Source organism: Excalfactoria chinensis, chromosome 1 (assembly GCF_039878825.1).
Source record: "Excalfactoria chinensis isolate bCotChi1 chromosome 1, bCotChi1.hap2, whole genome shotgun sequence".
Taxonomy (NCBI): Eukaryota; Metazoa; Chordata; class Aves; order Galliformes; family Phasianidae; genus Excalfactoria; species Excalfactoria chinensis.
In genome coordinates this window covers 171,582,965-171,600,191 of record NC_092825.1, presented here as the reverse complement: position 1 = coordinate 171,600,191, position 17,227 = coordinate 171,582,965, and the positions used below count along the sequence as shown (strand labels likewise).

General features: G+C 35.1%; 1 protein-coding gene across 1 annotated transcript in view; it reads left to right on the top strand.

Annotated features, from left to right (window-relative positions):
• Positions 1–17,227, top strand: part of ARHGAP42 (Rho GTPase activating protein 42) — a 149,783-nt gene that overhangs the window by 115,809 nt on the left and 16,747 nt on the right. The window contains exons 9-18 of the mRNA XM_072326745.1: positions 126–226; positions 927–1,036; positions 4,163–4,241; positions 4,979–5,018; positions 6,132–6,194; positions 8,018–8,092; positions 8,763–8,847; positions 10,049–10,107; positions 10,910–11,015; positions 15,150–15,309. Of these exons, the coding sequence (XP_072182846.1) occupies positions 126–226; positions 927–1,036; positions 4,163–4,241; positions 4,979–5,018; positions 6,132–6,194; positions 8,018–8,092; positions 8,763–8,847; positions 10,049–10,107; positions 10,910–11,015; positions 15,150–15,309 (878 nt within the window). The remainder of the gene's footprint in view (positions 1–125; positions 227–926; positions 1,037–4,162; positions 4,242–4,978; positions 5,019–6,131; positions 6,195–8,017; positions 8,093–8,762; positions 8,848–10,048; positions 10,108–10,909; positions 11,016–15,149; positions 15,310–17,227) is intronic.

Here is a 17,227-nt window from a genome sequence, read left to right as displayed (position 1 = left end):
GAAGTTTTTTATTTTGTACGCTGTATGTGGACTCTTATGTCTAATCTCTCTATTGTACCTAACTCTGTCTGAAATAGTGATAAAATGTCAAAATAACTATTTCTTATAATGTCGTTTTAATCCAGGACCACTTGGATTTACGTGGATAAAACATTACTGTACTTACGATAAAGGAACAAAAACATTTACAATGAGTATAGCTGAAACTAAATCTGGTGGAAAAGTGGTGAGTTTGCACAACCTCTAGCACGTGCATGAATTCTATATTCTATACTTTACATTAAGCATTCAGCAGGTGTTAAAATTAAGAAGAAAAAAAGAAATTGGAAAAGAATATTAAACTGCTGTCAAACATGAAGCAGTGTATATTTTAGATAGATACATAATGTATTTAAACAAAAATATTCATTGTGTAACATATGAAATATGTATTAATTAATTCCTATAATATGGTGGCTCCAAATACATAGGAAAGCAATCACGGTCATAGAATGAATGACATTGAAAAGAGAGTTCTCTAGGTAGTTTAGTTCAGTCTCCATGTTAGCACATTGGTGGCTTATGTCCAGCTTGTTGGCACCAGAGTCTGAAGATACAAGCATGGGTTTGTTCCTTCCCCTCTGCAGGACTTGTCATTTCCCCATGGTGGACCTTGTGAAGTACCTTTTAGCCCATTTCTCCAGCTTTTTGAGGTCCATTTTTACTGACATCACACTCATCTGATGTATCAGCCATGTGTTTCAGCTTCACACTCTGTGAGCTACATGTAGTCTTAATTTGTATGTGAAGAAATTGTTGGAAAAGTTCATAAATATACTTAAGCTCTTCTCTTAGAGAATGCTTTTTGGTACTGCTCATACAGTTCAATTTTAGATGTGTACCCTATCACAACATATTGCCTGTACTAATTTTCTCTTGTTTTGTAGAATGGCCTCGTCACAAGCTCACCAGAAATATTCAAGCTGAAATCTTGCATCAGGAGAAAGACAGACTCAATTGACAAACGCTTCTGTTTCGATATCGAAGTATTTGAGAGGTTTGAATCCTTTTCATTTTGTTAACGTATTAAAAATAATGAAGGAAAAAAAACCAAAACACTTGTAAATAATACAGTTATTGCACTTGTAGTGGGGGCACATGTTTGTCAGTATGCCCACATCCAGAAAAACTTAACCTGGCTTTCAAGACCTATTTCTTATTTTCAAACCTGCTTTTCTAACAGAATTACTAAGTAAGTTGTGTATGTATTGTCTTAAGCATGTTGTAGTTGCATGCAGACACAGTGCGGCTTCTTGCAAAACCTGTGGCATAAGTTTTTTCTTTGTAGTAGTAATTATTCTGTCAAGGTTAGGAATGAAGTGAGAAGTACTGAATGATGGTTTCCCGTTAACTATGATGGAGCACCATGCCTTTTCTAGAGTTTCTCTAAGAATTATTTTGTTATTATTACTGTCCTTCAAAGTTCCATTTCCACAAGGCTGTTGTTTAACATGCTATTTATGAGGTTACATTTTGGACTTTTAAATATCTTTTTATAAAATAGTCTTTTGAGTAAGTTAAGATTTAAGAAGCAGAAATGCTATGTGAGCTCATTTAGACAAAGGAAGCTTGAACTGATAGCTTAAATTTGAAGTTAGTAGTTTCATCTTTTTAAGTAGAACTGCACATGTATTTTGGTAAAGTCATCATAAAGTATTCCTAAGCGGGTGTTGTCTATTACATGTCCCCTACTCTATCAGAACAACCTATCTGCAGTTCTTTAAGGTCTCTACAGAAATCACTGTAAGCACTCTTCATATATCATTTTATTCCTCCTGTACATTTTGATTAATTTGAAATATAAATGGCCTGTTAGTTAAAGGCCTTCCAGAAAGCAGGACAAAATAATGAAAGATAAGTAGAATGCAACATTTCTTAGTCACTGTTATGTGCATATACCTTTCATAAGTTGATAGAAAGTTGGCTCCTGCACTTTGTTTGATATTCAGCAGGGAGGTGGTGAATTCTTGTGTGTCAGCAGTGGAGATAAAGCCCAGCCAGAAAAATACCTAGAAATATTTGGTGGGAGTTCATAAACAGGGACAGTATTAATTTCTTCTGAATGTCATGTGGGTAAAGCTTGGTGTGTTGTTGGGTTTTTTAATCTGTGAAAATAAAGATACTCTACTTGCTGTTAACGTTGACAATGTCACAAAATGAGAGTAAAAACATATAAATATGGAAACAGTATTAAAATACTGATATATCAAAAATACTGCAGTAGTGATAGTATTAAAATAATCAGAAGCAGAACTTGAATTGAAGATGCAGAGTTGTTTGGACATCAGCTGCAAAGTGCAGCGAACCTTTAAAAATAATTGATAATTGCAAAGTTTCCTTAGCAGCATAAGCACACAGCTTGTTGTTGTTGTTGTTTCTCTGGGATAGAAGCTACAAGAAATCTTTACAATTCTAGCATAAGATTTCATAGGTAAATTTTGTCTCCAGGCAGCACCAGACAGTGCTCATTCTCTTTGTGCTACTGTATGAAACGTTACAATTCAAAAACATTGGAAAAATGCGCAGACGGATGTTCACATCTCATTTTGAAAAAGAGCCATATTAACTGAAAGAAAACATGTGAACTGCTAATGGGGAGGACGCAGCGTGATCCTTGCTAATTAACACAATTAATTTAAATCTACTTCAGTGTTTTCACACCTAGGTTCAGCTCAGATTTCATAGGAAAACTGTTCTAAAGATCAGGCAGCATCTGATTTGTATTAGAATTATATGCAAAGGGAACATCATAAAGCAAATGTTTCTCTTTGAATCTCATTTTATTCTTTGAGAAATACCAACTTTGTCACCCAGCTGTGTGAGTGCAGCACATCTGATATACTTCCAACTGATTTCAAGGAAATCACTGCAATGAAGATCAGAATTTCAGTTGGACAGTATAATAGTGAATGTTGTGAAGGTTTGTGTGTAAGCAGTGAATATCCTTGTTGTCATAGGTTTTGTAGTTTTGTATAGATTTCTATTGTGTTTATATTTCAACTTCTATCTGCTGCTTCACATTCTAAGTCAATAGCATGCTGATACCAGTGGGGCTTGCAGTGGTAAGGGGGTTTATATCAGTGTGTACTGATGTGCATCACATCTTCTTTCACTGGACTAATAATAGATTAAATTATTCATAGAAAAATATTTTTTACTGAAAATTATTATAATTTTGATATTTATTTATTTTTTTGTCACATATACATCTCACAACAATATTAGTCCTTTGTGATCAAGCTAGAGCTGAAGTTCAGAACTGTTGAGTCTTGATTATAAGAACAAGGCTTGCGTCTGCTGGAATGTCTTGGTGTATTGTCAATACATATTTTGTTGTTCTCTTTGTTCCAGTAGCTTTTCACATGCTTTCTAATTACAAGTTTAAAGTGGAGGTCTTTGGGGGAAGGTGGAAAGGGGTCATGGTTTGTTGTTTATTTATGTTGGAAGGTGAAGTATACAGTGTTCTTTATTTGTGGACCTACTTTAGAAAATTACAGTTCTAGACAGTGTGCTGAAAGTTTTGAGCAGAGATGCAGTACACTGGAGTGGGAGCAAAACTCCTTTGAATAGTCTGTCTCTTGGGCACTAGAGTCTTGTCTCTTGTTGGCAAGTGAGAGGATTAGTATCATTAATATCATACCATTTCTTAAAGAACTCATCTGTGATCACAGGTTAAGTTGATCCTTAGTTTTTCCAAGTCTGTTCACATAATAATTCCACTAACAAAGACTGAAACTGGTTTCCTCATCTATTCTTTGATTCCAGTGAATCTTTTGCTAAGTAGTGTCAAAGTTTCATCAACAGAGAATATATTATTATTGACCTTTTATAGTAGCAGTTAGAGCCAACATGCCAAGCAAACGAGTTTCTGAAATCTATAAGTTAAAAAATAGATACCTGCACCATGTCATTACTCAGCAAAATTGACTTCACTGTCTGTACCTTCTCCTTCTCAGCCTTTTCAAAGGGCACATTTCTTTTGATGTCCATTTTAGGATTTGATGACTTTAACTTCTCTCTTTCTCTTCTACATATATTTTCATATCAATATTTGTTTGGATTTTGATTACTGTTTGGAAAAAAAAATATTAGTAACTTCAGTGTATGTATATGTTTTTGACAGACCTGGAATCATCACACTGCAAGCTTTTTCAGAATCCAACAGAAAACTGTGGCTTGAAGCTATGGATGGAAAGGAACCAGTAAGGATATTTGTCCTTTTCTTCTATCTTTATAGATTTATAACATGTATGTTAAAGAAAGAAACTGAAATATATGTCAGACATAAGAGTTAGTTACAGTACAGGCAAATGTAGCTTTTCAGTTTGATATGTAGTTTTTTTCTGAGAGCTGAGTATTCGGGATGTTGTTATTCCACGAAACTGGAGTATGAACCTTTTAATGATCCATACTGTCATTGAATAATGTGATGCCAGTGTGGCATCCAAGGGAGAAAAATGGTTCATAGATTTCATGAGAAAAATAAGTATTTTTACAAAGCTTACTGCTTGACTGAAAAAGTGTAGAAATGAAGTCACTCTTCGTATTAACCTACGTATAAACCTAACCCATTTGCAGACTTCAAATCTGGCTCCTAATACATTTCATGTGCCTGTAAACTCACTGCAAATCCCTAGGCAATCTGTAATCTCAAGGCCTGAGTAGGTTTTTGAGACACATCCCGCTGGCTGGCTGCCCTCTCCCTTGAGGTGCAGAAAAGAACAGCTGTGTATCTTAGCCAGAATTGGGCTGTGCACTGTTACTGTCCCCAGTTGCTAACCTGAATGAGTGCTGCTGGGAGTAAACAACGGGAGGAGATGAAGAGCTTGGATGGTTTTCCCATAGCAGCATATTACATTAATATGTAGCATATTGCAGATGGTTAAGAAAGGACTTAACAAACATTGACCTGTTGTGTTTGTTTGCTTTTTTTTTCCAGATCTACACACTGCCAGCCATTATTAGCAAGAAGGAAGAAAGTAAGCACTTTAATTGTGCAGAGATATGGAATATTCTCAGGTTTCTGTAATGGCTGGGTTTCTGGGTGTGTGTCTGTGTGAGGGACATTATTTATGTTTTCTTTCCATTACTCTGAAGATGCTATAAAGTATCACTAAATACTGTTTGGTGGATTACGTAATTGGATTCCATCAAAGCATAACATATATTATGTAAACTATGAGAAAGCCTTCGCCTTCTGTGTTTGGCGATATATTTAACAAATCTGCAGAAGATTTCCACTGACAGTCCTTATACTTAAATGTAAATGCATGCCCATGTGTTGTATCATCTCTGTAAGGATCGCACCTTTTCATTTGTAGGTGTATATACACCTATTAGGGAGATGCAGTGTAATGAAACAAGTATATTTAGAGATATACTGACATATATCGACGTGTACTTGTATTATGGTAACATATGTAGACAAATGCAAATAAATATTTTAAATGTGTTTGAGTATATAAAGTAGAGAAAGAGACGTGTCGTACACACAGGTGTCTTCAAAGAAGGTAAATTTAAGAACAGAAATCTAAAATTTAAATGAGTCTGTCTGTTTTGGGGTTTTTTTGTTGTTGTTGTTTTTAGTGGTGTTACTATTTTGATTATGACAGATAAGCCACTCTAAAATCTCTCTTTAGCTAGTTAGAAGAATGAGTGTTGAAGATCCAAGAATTAATGTGTACTGCATTCACTTGAAATAGTAACAAAGATTGTTTTGCTGTGTTGCTGTTTTTTGTGCAGTTTTGTGAATGTGCAAGAAACAAGAATCTTGTATTAAAACCAGTAAAAATATTCTGGTCATTATGTTAAGTCTTGAATTCTTAAAACCATTTCCCTCTGCAGAGGGAAAGGACTTCAGTAGTCTTGTAAGGCAGCGACCTTTGGATTCTACATGTGGAGTTACTGATTTCTAATGAAGGCATTAGAATATTCTCATACGCATGTATACCTGTATTACGGTCTCAAAGGACAAGTATCATCATCTCATGAATAAATGTGTATCAGTCTTTCTTGACAGAAATGTGATTATGGCTAAACATGGAGATATTGTGTACTGATGAACTGAAAAATTATTTTTCCTTCTCTTTTAGTGTTCTTAAATGAAGCAGGTTTCAACTTTGTGAGGAAATGTATCCATGCTGTAGAAACAAGAGGTAGGTATTAAATCACAGGTGATGTGTTAGATTACTATGAATATTTTTCTCGAATAATGCTTTGACTCTATGTATTTTAAAGCTCTGATTTAGAGTAAGTCCATCATTCAGCTTGTACTTTTCACCTTCCATGGATGTGCTTTATGCTTAAAACCACTGCCACAAATTCCAGCAGCGGCTCTTTGCAGATCATTTAAGTGTGGGACTTTTATTTACTTGTTTTGAATGTTTTGTTTTTGTTGTTGTTTTTTTTTTAACATCATGGTAGTTTTGTGTTATTTAGAAAGCTTAATACACTGTTACACACATACTTAGTTTAGGTCTTTTATTTGCATGCACTGAATTGTGCTTTTGAGTTCTGACATGAAACCTAAAGACCAAAAAGTACATGGTGTGAACACACTTTTTGATGGGGGGAAAAAAAAAAAGAAGTGTATAGAAACCAGTATTTGGTAGTGAGAATGTACAAAAAGAAAGTAATTGTCTATTGATGAGGTGGTATCTTGTAACTCACAGTAAGCTGTTCGACTATTCCCTTTCAAACAGCTGTATGGTATTCCATAAGCCGAAGTGACCTTTTCTTGTCTGTGCATTGAGCTCTCTGAATGCAAGTCTCTTCTAATCCAAAAGCTGTACAATCACTCTGTGCAGCATTGAGCCCAGCATGATTTCTTCTTCTCAGGTAGCAGTGTTGTGTAGCTTTTGAATCTCTGAGAGCTTGCATTGCTCTGTAAAAAATGATAATAATAATTAATAAAACAGTATCACCTGTGGGTTGCCTAATAGATCAGGTGTTAGAATATTGTTTTGAAACAGAAAATACACAATTTCAAAACAATAAGACCTGAAGAAAGAAGAAAAATGTATTCACATACCAACATTAAATCTACAAATTAGGAGTTAGAGTTTTGAATGCATCCTGCTAGAGATATAAATTTGGCTCTTGTGATGCCTAAGGAATGAAGGAATAAACTGTTCCTGTTTTTTGATCTCTGAGTCACACAACCAGAGTAAATGAGCAGGTTATTTTCCTGTATTTTTCCTGAAGTGTCAGTACAACAAAATATATGTGGGATGACAAGAAGAAAATATCACATCAAAATTCATGTTCTGCTTTGGACTTCCAAGTGCTGTTGATGTTTAAAAAAAAAAAAAAATTAAAAAATAAAAAGTTAAAAACAGTGCAATTATTATGATTGGAATATTTTGAGCACCACACCTTAGGCTCTATTTGTTAGTCTCGATTGTGCTGTAGTGCTGTTAAAAATAGAAAACTGAAACCTGAAGATAAATTGAAACTGACTTTTTATTTTGCTTGGAGATCTGTACGTAACTTTAATTCTGAACTGCAATGTTCCTGTAGTGTACACTATAAGTTTTCATTTTGGGTAAGAATTGTTCTCTCTCCTATAAATGTTAACCAAACTTTGGTTGGAAGGGGCAATGTAGACACATAGTATTTCTGCTGAAATCTGGGTAGTACACATTTATAGACATGGAACACATTTTAAGTCTGCTTTGGAGTCTTGTTTTTCACTTTTCCCAGTCATTCTTTGCATGTTTTCTGATACCGGTTGTTCCAATGCAAGGTCTTCTCTTAATGTAAAATTGTGATTAGAGTAGGACAGGGTGTAGATTCAGTACAATGCATATATTAGCATCCCAGAAGTAGCTCAATAGGGTGAAGCAGTACTTGATAATGTAACTATTCAATTTTCCATAAGTAAGTTTAGGTGGTTTGAAAACACAGGCAAGGGATGTGTGAGTGTAATTGAAATGGCCATCTTCTCATTATTTCCTCTGTTCTTGTTTTCTCAACATAGGCATTACCATCCTGGGGCTGTACAGAATAGGTGGTGTAAACTCCAAAGTGCAAAAGCTGATGAATACCATATTTTGTAAGTGTTTTAAGTGTACCTTTATCTGTAGCATGCAGCTCACATACCATGATCCTTTTCTGTTTTACCCAGAAGAGCATATTTAAATATCTACAATTTCATATGTGTACTTCCTGCCACTAAACTGACTTTGCAGCCATAGAATGGTAGTCATCTAACTAGATTCCTTGTGCACATTATCCTTCAGTTTTCTATATGGAGTCATTGATAACATGAGCAAATCGCTGATAAAACACAATTCTTCTCTTAGCTTCTGTATTTTATGTATAGGCATCTATCTGGTGTTTTCCAGAATTGTTCCAAATGCTTAGTTCTAAAACACAGCATAAGTCAGTATAATAGAGTTATTGTATTTCACGTTTTTTGTTAGTCTGGCTACCTGATGCTTGTATTTCAATGTCCAAGCCAGGTAAATTATGAATTCTCTATTGACTTGCTGTTACTTTTACTCTTTGGCATAGTGAATACATTTACTATTTACAGGTACTAAATATGAATGCTGAATTATTTTTTATTAATACCTGGCAGAGATTAGAATACTTCAAATTGATCAGATCTGGCTGCTAAATAATCATACGAGCTGAATGAATACTCTGTTAGCTCCTGTTTGCTGCTTTTCTTGTCTGTGTGTTAGTCAGACTGTAACAATCATAATTCAAATTTCTCCCAGCCCCTAAATCTCCCCCTGATATGGATATTGATATGGAAATCTGGGACAATAAAACAATAACTAGCGGACTTAAAAACTACCTCAGGTAAGTATGATGCTATGCATATCTCAGTATTACTTTTATGGTTCATTAATCTTTTGCTTATAAATATCGTATTACATTTCTTTTACTCATTAGCATGGTAGTAATTGAGTATATTATCATCCTGCCTATTATCCTTATTAAAATGTGTAATAATCTCAAATTTGTCACACACTTTTCTGCCTTGTTTAGCTACAGATTTGGCAGAGTATAATTAACTGCATGCTTTTATTTATTTATTTATTTTGTGTAAACTACAAAGCATGTTTTGCTGAGCCTTTATTTTCTCAATCCCTTCTGTGCAGTGATTTTTTATGGCGTCATTGTTGGAGCAGAGTAAATCTCTTCAAAAATGCTAATACTCTGTTTTTATCCTGCGGTGTTGGTATTTTCACGAGTAAAATATTCCTCCCACAATTAACAGCTTCTCTTCATTTTTTTTTTGTTAGTATGAGGCAGAATCTTAAAAAGTGATAGTACTTATAATAGAACTCTTCTTGAATGTCAATATATAATGTTGAGAGTAAGCATAATAAAAACATAAAAGTCAGATGGCAACTGGTCTATGCCTTATTAAAAAATGGATTTCTTAGACTGGTCACCTAGCAAAGGGCAGCATCAGAAATCCATTGAAAATGTGCTTATGATGTACAGAAAATGCATATATCAACTTCTTGAAAAGAATGACTTTGGCTGAAGAAATGCATTTCTTTAGAAGCACAACTCTCTTGTAGGTGTCCTGTTTGTGAAACTAGGACACAAGCTAGCTGTGGTTTTGTGTCTCTAAGACAATTCACAGGCTACTTTCACAGGAGGACTCTTCCAGGATCAGATTTTTAGTATAAAGCTTCATAATTTGTTTGCCTTTCTTGGTCAGATTGTTTCTGCAGCCTACTATGTAACGTTCCTCAGTAGTAGTATTCCTATTCCACAGTATGGCAGTGAGAACATAGTGAGTCTCTGTGATACAGTGCTGGTAATGTTTCTCTTATGAACTTCCATTGTGACACCATCTTCAGCTAAAAAAGATTTTCAGACTTTGTATGTGACTGAGTTGTATGTTGTGGTAACCTGTGGATTGGGTTTCCTTGAGTATACCAATATACATTATATTGAGGGCTATCATATTGACAACCATAAAACCTAAAAAGGCTTTGAGTAATGCATTTTTTCAAATATCCTTTTAATTATCTTCTACAACCAGGTGTCTTTCAGAACCACTGATGACATTTAAGCTGCACAAAGATTTCATTGTTGCTGTTAGTAAGTAAAGTCATTTATACACTTTTACAAAAGTAATATTTTTTCTTACCTCTGATCTCCTCAGTCGCTATCCCTGTTTTTCTCCTTGGTGTAGTATTCAGTTATCCAGACAAGGATCTGAGTTCTTCTGTTTCACTGTATATGACAGCACTGCTACATGAAAGCCCTCAAAACAAGAGAAGTCTTACTAAAAGAGGCTGTTCAGTGGTTTGTTCTGATTGTTTTAGAGCTTCCATGTGACTGCTTTCTGCATGACATTTTTAATCTTGATTTGTTAGTTCAATTGTTCTGTACAGGCTGATAATCATCCTCCCCTCTTATCCAGGGACTTTTATTTTCCCAGCTTGCCCTGCAGAATTGGAGAGAAATGATAATAATCCCCTTTTCATAAATGGGGTAATTAGAGAGGGAGAAAAATTGTGTTTCTAACAACTCCAATTTAGAATTTGAATTTACTTCTCCATTTCCTCTTACATTTTTAAAAAGATCCTCAATAATTTTGGATGTTTTAAATAGCAAGAGATAAAATTTTGGATTCCACTCAAGCACAACATGGAATCAAAATTGACACAGATTGTTTTGGCTTTGGTACTTGCAGTAAATGCTCTTTGCAAGTTACTTGAAATCCAGATTCCATAATGTTCTTGGAATAAATAAAATTGAATTGCTTTCATCATTTTGAAAGCTAATTGTGTTTGGTTAACTGCAGCACATGTGTTTGGCATACTGGCACTTCTGCCATTTTTAGTCTTGTTTTAACGTGTGTTTAATCTGTCAATAATTTCTGTTTTCTGTTTAATAGAATCAGATGATCAGAACTACAGAGTTGAAGCAGTGCATGCACTTGTACATAAATTACCAGAGAAGAACAGAGAGATGCTGGACATCCTTATCAAGCACTTGGTCAAGTAATTCTTTTTGATTTTTATATTTGATACTACTGTAAGATGTGTTCATTTTCATCTTTAATTTGTCAGTGTTGCGTAATCCATTACAGCAACAGTGCCACTTGAAATTATATTTGATTTCTGAAATGTAATATGCAATGTTGCTGAAGAATACTCAGAAACAAAATAAAAAACACCTTGAAGAGTCACCAAGATGTCTGATAATGTTAGCATATAAAACCCAGAAAACCACATGAAAGCAGATTCTGGAAGTTTCCAACAGAAGAGTTTGATTACTAAAAGTATAGTATTTAATGCTTTCTGACAGCCTAAAAAGCTAGAACTTCTAATCATGAAATCACGTTGTTGTAAAAGCTGCAGTTTTGAGCACCACAGTAAAAAATTGACATTGTAGAACTGTTAGAGACCATCTAAACGAGAACTACAAAGATGGTGAGAGAACTAGAGGAGAAGACATATGAGAAGAGGCAGAGGTCCCTGGTGTGCTCAGCCCAGAGCAGAGCAGGTCTGATGGCAGCTGCAGCTCCTCACAGGGAGCGGAGGAGCAGAACTGAGATGTCTGTGACAGGGACAGGGCCCAAGGGGAAAACATGGAGGGGCAGGTTGTATATCAGGAAGAAGCTCTTCACCAGAGGGCACTGAGCATGGAACAGGCTGCTCAGGGCAGAGGTTATGGCCCCGAGCTGACAGAATTCAAAGAGCAACTGGACAACACTCTCAGACAAATGGCCTGATTTTTTGGGTGTTCATGTGTGGAGCCATGACTAGGACTCGTTATCCTTGGGGGTCCCTCCCAATACTCCATCGTGATATTCTGTGATCCCATGATTTTATATAGCAATTGACTTATCTGTAGGGCACAATTAGCTTTAGGCAAACATTTCTTTCTTGTCCTTGTTCCTGAACTCGTATTCTCACTATTACCTCACATGCATTTCCAAAGAGAGCATGCCTGCAGTATTGCTTTCTTTACTTGTTCTCTTTAGCTCTTTTCTGTCTCGACTTTGATGTAATTCTCATTTCTGATAAATTGAAATCTTTGAGATGTATTCTGAAAACTTTCAGTTCTTCTCATTCCGACATTCAATTCATCCTTTCTAATTTCTCATACAATTTTCCAGCTGTTGTTTATGCCAGCCACTCTAATGAGATAAGCTCAAAATTAGCCTTGTGATTAGCTGTCTTCTTTCCTTTTCTTCCTCCTACCCCTGCATGTTTTTTCAAGGAGCAATTGATAAATAAAGTGTATAACTGTCTTTAGATGTGGAAATAAGAAAAAACACACACACACACACACACACACAAAAAAAAAAAAAAAAAAAAAAAAAAGAAAGAAAGAAAGAAAGAAAGAAAGAAAGAAAGAAAGAAAGAAAGAAAGAAAGAAAGAAAGAAAGAAAGAAAGAAAGAAAGAAAGAAAGAAAGAAAGAAAGAAAGAAAGAAGGAAAGAAAGAAAGAAAGAAGGAAAGAAAGAAAGAAAGACCACAAAAAAAAAAACAACAACACCTTTTTCTTTATTCTTTTGTTTGAAATCTTTGCAATATTTGCAATATTTGTTTCCTTGATTTAGGTCTTAAAGCCTTTAGTTTTCTGCCTGCCTTGACTTCTGTGTCACTGCGCACAGCTAAATAGGATCTAGTTGTTGGGGGGTGCAGATCATCCTAAAAATGAAGTTAAAAGTCCAGAAAATCCTGATCAGCGTTTTGCAGAGAGGTGGTGCTGTGTGAATATGTGTGAATATGTACTCAGCAGCTAGGCAAGAACTGGACATTTGGTGTTATTTTAAGTTACGTAACTCAATTATTTATTTTTGTTTTTAAATCTTCCTAATCAAATTTCCTATTTGTCTCCATTATAAAATGGGACATTCTTTAATATGATTTAATAACACTTCCTATGATCGACAAATTGGTAGTATGAGAGATTTACCGGGGTATATCAATAAGGAGAAATCATTTCCACATTAATGAATGTCTTACAGTTATGCATAAAATGCACATTAACTTTAGCTATCTATTCAGAAATTCAGTAGCCCAGCAACAGCAGTACTAGGTTAAGAGAAATTTGTTCTCAAGATAATCCATTTACAGGTTTTACTTTTTCCTTTTTGTTAGCAATTCAGCTTTTGAGGTACTTAGCAGAGTCCTTTCTGGTTACAGTATTACTAAATTTGTCACCAAGGAAACCCAAACAATGTGCAAACACTACTCCCTATCCTGTGCTGTAAGACTATAACGTCTGTGTAAGAGACCTAAACAGTTAATGTGTAGTACAAAGCAGAATAACATGGTAAGGAGATATTTTTTTAGGTTTTTCTAACAGACCAAGGTATTCACAATTCTATTTTCATTAAGATCCAGCGGACTTCCCAAACACCCTTTAATCACCCAAGCCAAACATAAGAGAAAATTCCACTGAGACAAGTGGCTAAAAATACACTTTAACAAAGAAATAATTTTCACGATTTGACTTCTAAATAACTATTTCTACCAGTGTGGTTTTCTATGTAAAGTTTTAGAATATTTTGAGGCCTAACTTAGTGAAATAAAATAGGAACCATAGCAAGATGGGCATTAATTTTCCTGCAGCTTATATCACATTATCTTCTATACAAATTTCTTTTTCAATATTACTCCTGATTCTCAGTGTAAGTAAGGTATTAAAGCAGTCCTATTCCAGTTATGAGGGCAGTATTTACTTCACTATAGAAGTAATTCTAGTCCAGCTAACCTCTATTCCATGGTATACCTACTGTTCATATTGCTGTCATATCACCAGTGCATACTCAATAATGAGTAAATCCAAGCATAAGTTTGATCTTGATCCCATCAGAATTTTGTAATAGCCTTTGGAAAATCTCACAGTTTTTTTGTCACCAGATTTCTAATCTTTGTCAGAGATTTTCTGTCATTTGCTACCAAACTCTGGCATCAGGCAGATCTTTTTTTTTTTTAGTGTTTATATAACATTATAAGCAATTCAAGATACCTGTGAATTTTATTGGTAGGAAAACATGGCAGATGTCTCCATAACTTAATTAATGGAAGCAGTCAGAGAAAAACAGAAGAAAAGATTTTCCCCTACCTGCTCCTTACAACATTTTGTAGATTTTACTGTTTCTTAATTTTAAAACGTACAAAGGTAATTTTACTTATGTAAGAAATGCATTAAATGGTGTTTATCAGTTTGGCAATGATAATAGCAGAGAGAAGGAAGAGGAGAGTGTGAATGAGTGTCTCTGACTCCATTTGGTAGCAAATTCAAAAAAATTAAACATTAAGACAATTATGAAAATGCTACTTGGCATTATATTTCTTAGACACATGCAGGCAATAGAACTACTTGACAAGGAAATCACTGGCAGTGAGAATTTATAATAATATAATTTTTATTCAATAAATCTAATTTGTAAAAGAAGAGGGACGCTGGGGGTTACTGATAGATAATTTTCATTTTACTATCCGAAAAATTATTGGAAAAACTAAGTTTCTGAATTCTACATTAATTCTAATTTAAAAAGAAAATGACAGAAACGGTACACTAGGCAATAGCAGGATATACAGAAGTACAAGATCAGTAAATTTTAAAGCCATAAGGTATAATTATGATAATCTACTGTTATCTATTCCACAGAAACAATGACATTGACCCCACTAATCATATGCTTTGGAAGTATTAAGAGATCCTATTGCAATTTAAGTGTTTTCAGTAACTATATTTCTTTCCTTGGCATGAAAGCTAAGGGTATATAATTGACCTCTGTTCTCATCTAGTGCTTTATTTCTTTAGAGAATTTAAGTTCTTGTATAATAATTGGAGAGAAAGCGTACCCTATGGCTCCTAAACTTTAGATGGGCTGAATCTCTCTGTAGAGACATTCAAAGGTGATAGTTACTTTTTCTTATCAGTTCTGTAAAAAAACTTAGATGCTTAGTCAAAAAAGACTTGCTCATTATCTGTTAAAAAATTGTAAGATTGGAGTCTTAATGGAGATACAGTAGTTGTTCTGCACTGCATTTTAGCTCTAATAAATGTAAATGTTTATAAAATGTTTAAAAAGGGAAAGCACAAATGTGAGACTTCACATTGTAGTTTAGTGCAATTATTTAACTGCATGTTGTTTGTGTTCATTTAAAGGGTATCATTACACAGTCAGCAAAACCTTATGACAGTATCCAACCTTGGTGTTATCTTTGGACCAACTCTGATGAGAGCCCAAGAAGAAACTGTGGCTGCTATGATGAACATTAAGTTTCAGAACATCGTCGTTGAAATTCTTATAGAACATTATGAAAAGGTAGTAGAAGGCTGATGAACTGAATGTTCTGTTGATGAAGTGAATCCAAGATCTCATTTTCATTATCATCGAGTTCTCAAGAATGAGAAATTTAACATTTGTAAAAGGTTATTGATTAAAAAAAAATACCTTTTTCTTTCCTCATCATATGGATAAGTATTCCTAACAAGGCTATGCAAGGTACAAGTTTAAGACATAATCACCGTGCTTTAGGGAAGTTGCTCTGAATCTTCGTTTGCATTCTGAATATTTCTGCATCCTTCTCATATCTAGAACCATAATGGAAAGGTCCTACTTTGCTTCCTTGCTCTTCCATTTCTCCTATGTGAGCAGTATACTGTGGTTCAGTCTGGGTGAACACATGGATTCGCCTCAGTGTGTACTCTGAGCATCAGGTCAGAATCTTTCTGACAATTGCTGTCCTTTGATGATATGTCAACTGGAGGTCTGTGGAGGTCTGGTCCTACATAATGTCATGAAACCCCAACCATGCTTCTCTTCTTTCCACAAGGAGCATTAATGTGGGTGCCCAACACAATCCGCAGTTCTGTTTGCTGTACCACTATTCAGTTGTCTAGATACCAGATTAAGTATGTTAAAAAATAATGAATTTTTCTTAGAGAAAGTTGTATTCCTAATTACAGGTTCTTAACCCATCAGTGAATCTTTGTGATCTAATAGTTCTTGAATGCTCTGTAGCATGCAGCATACAAAGAAGATACTTCTTTGCTTCCAGCAATACATATCTGTAACTGCCTGGTTTATTTTGTTTTCCCCAAGGAGGCAGGAAAGGTACACCTCATACTCCTTTTGGGGAAACTATATGAATAAGAACTTTTTCAGGACTTGAGAAGGAAAGTCTATGAAATCATAAAATGTTGCATTCAGTCACTTTCACTGCAAGTATCATAGAATCTTAAAGCCATAGAATGACCAAGGTTGGAAGAGACCTTCAAGGTCAGCCAGTCCAACCATCCACCCATCACCAGTAGTTCTCACTAAACCATGTCCCTCAACACAGTGTCCAAATGTTCCTTGAACACCTCCAAGGTCAGTGACTCCACCAACTCCCTGGGCAGCTCGTTCCACTGCCTGACCACTCTTTTGGAGAACTAGAATTTCCTAACATCCAGACTGAATCTTGCCTGGCACAACTTGTGACACTTTCACTAAAAATCTTTCTCACTTGTCTTTGGTGGTAGTGGGGCCTTTTTGCCCTTTAGCTATAGCACCCAGCAGAACAGTCAAGATCTCCTTTACTTAATCATCTGAAGAGCAGTATTTGGGGGATTTTTTTGATTTATATCACTTTCTCTGATGACTGACAAAACAAGGTGGAAGAAGTTTGATTTTATTCCATTTTACTCAGATGTGGGGCAATTCCTTGTCATCATCAGGATCCCTGATCAATAATTACTGACAGTACTGCTTGATATCACCAGTTATATTTCACAGGAACTCCTCAAAATTACATGGCAGCCCCATGCATTCAACTCCAAAGCGTACTTAATACATGTTTCCCAAACTGAATTTCCCCTCCAGAAACTAGCAGTTTATTCAATACACAGAACGTGTGTGCGCAACCAAAATCATCCTTGCTCTCTTTCTGTCTGCAGACATTTTTTTGCATTGATGTGCTACTTACTAATGTGGTATTAATTTGTGTTGAGAGTATCTCAAGACTTCATTTAAGGTATTTTCTACTGTCTGAGTTTACATCCACTTTTCCTCCACTTTTTAAATAGCATGTAGGTTTCTTCTTATACCTGAAAGAAATTAACATTTTCCGCAGCAATACAGCACAAAATTGATTAGTGGTACATGAAAGATAAAAGCCAGAAGATGCTCCAAACCAGAAGATGGCTTGACTTGTTTAGGAAAATAAAGTAGTATTCTGAAATTCAAATGGGATTGCAGC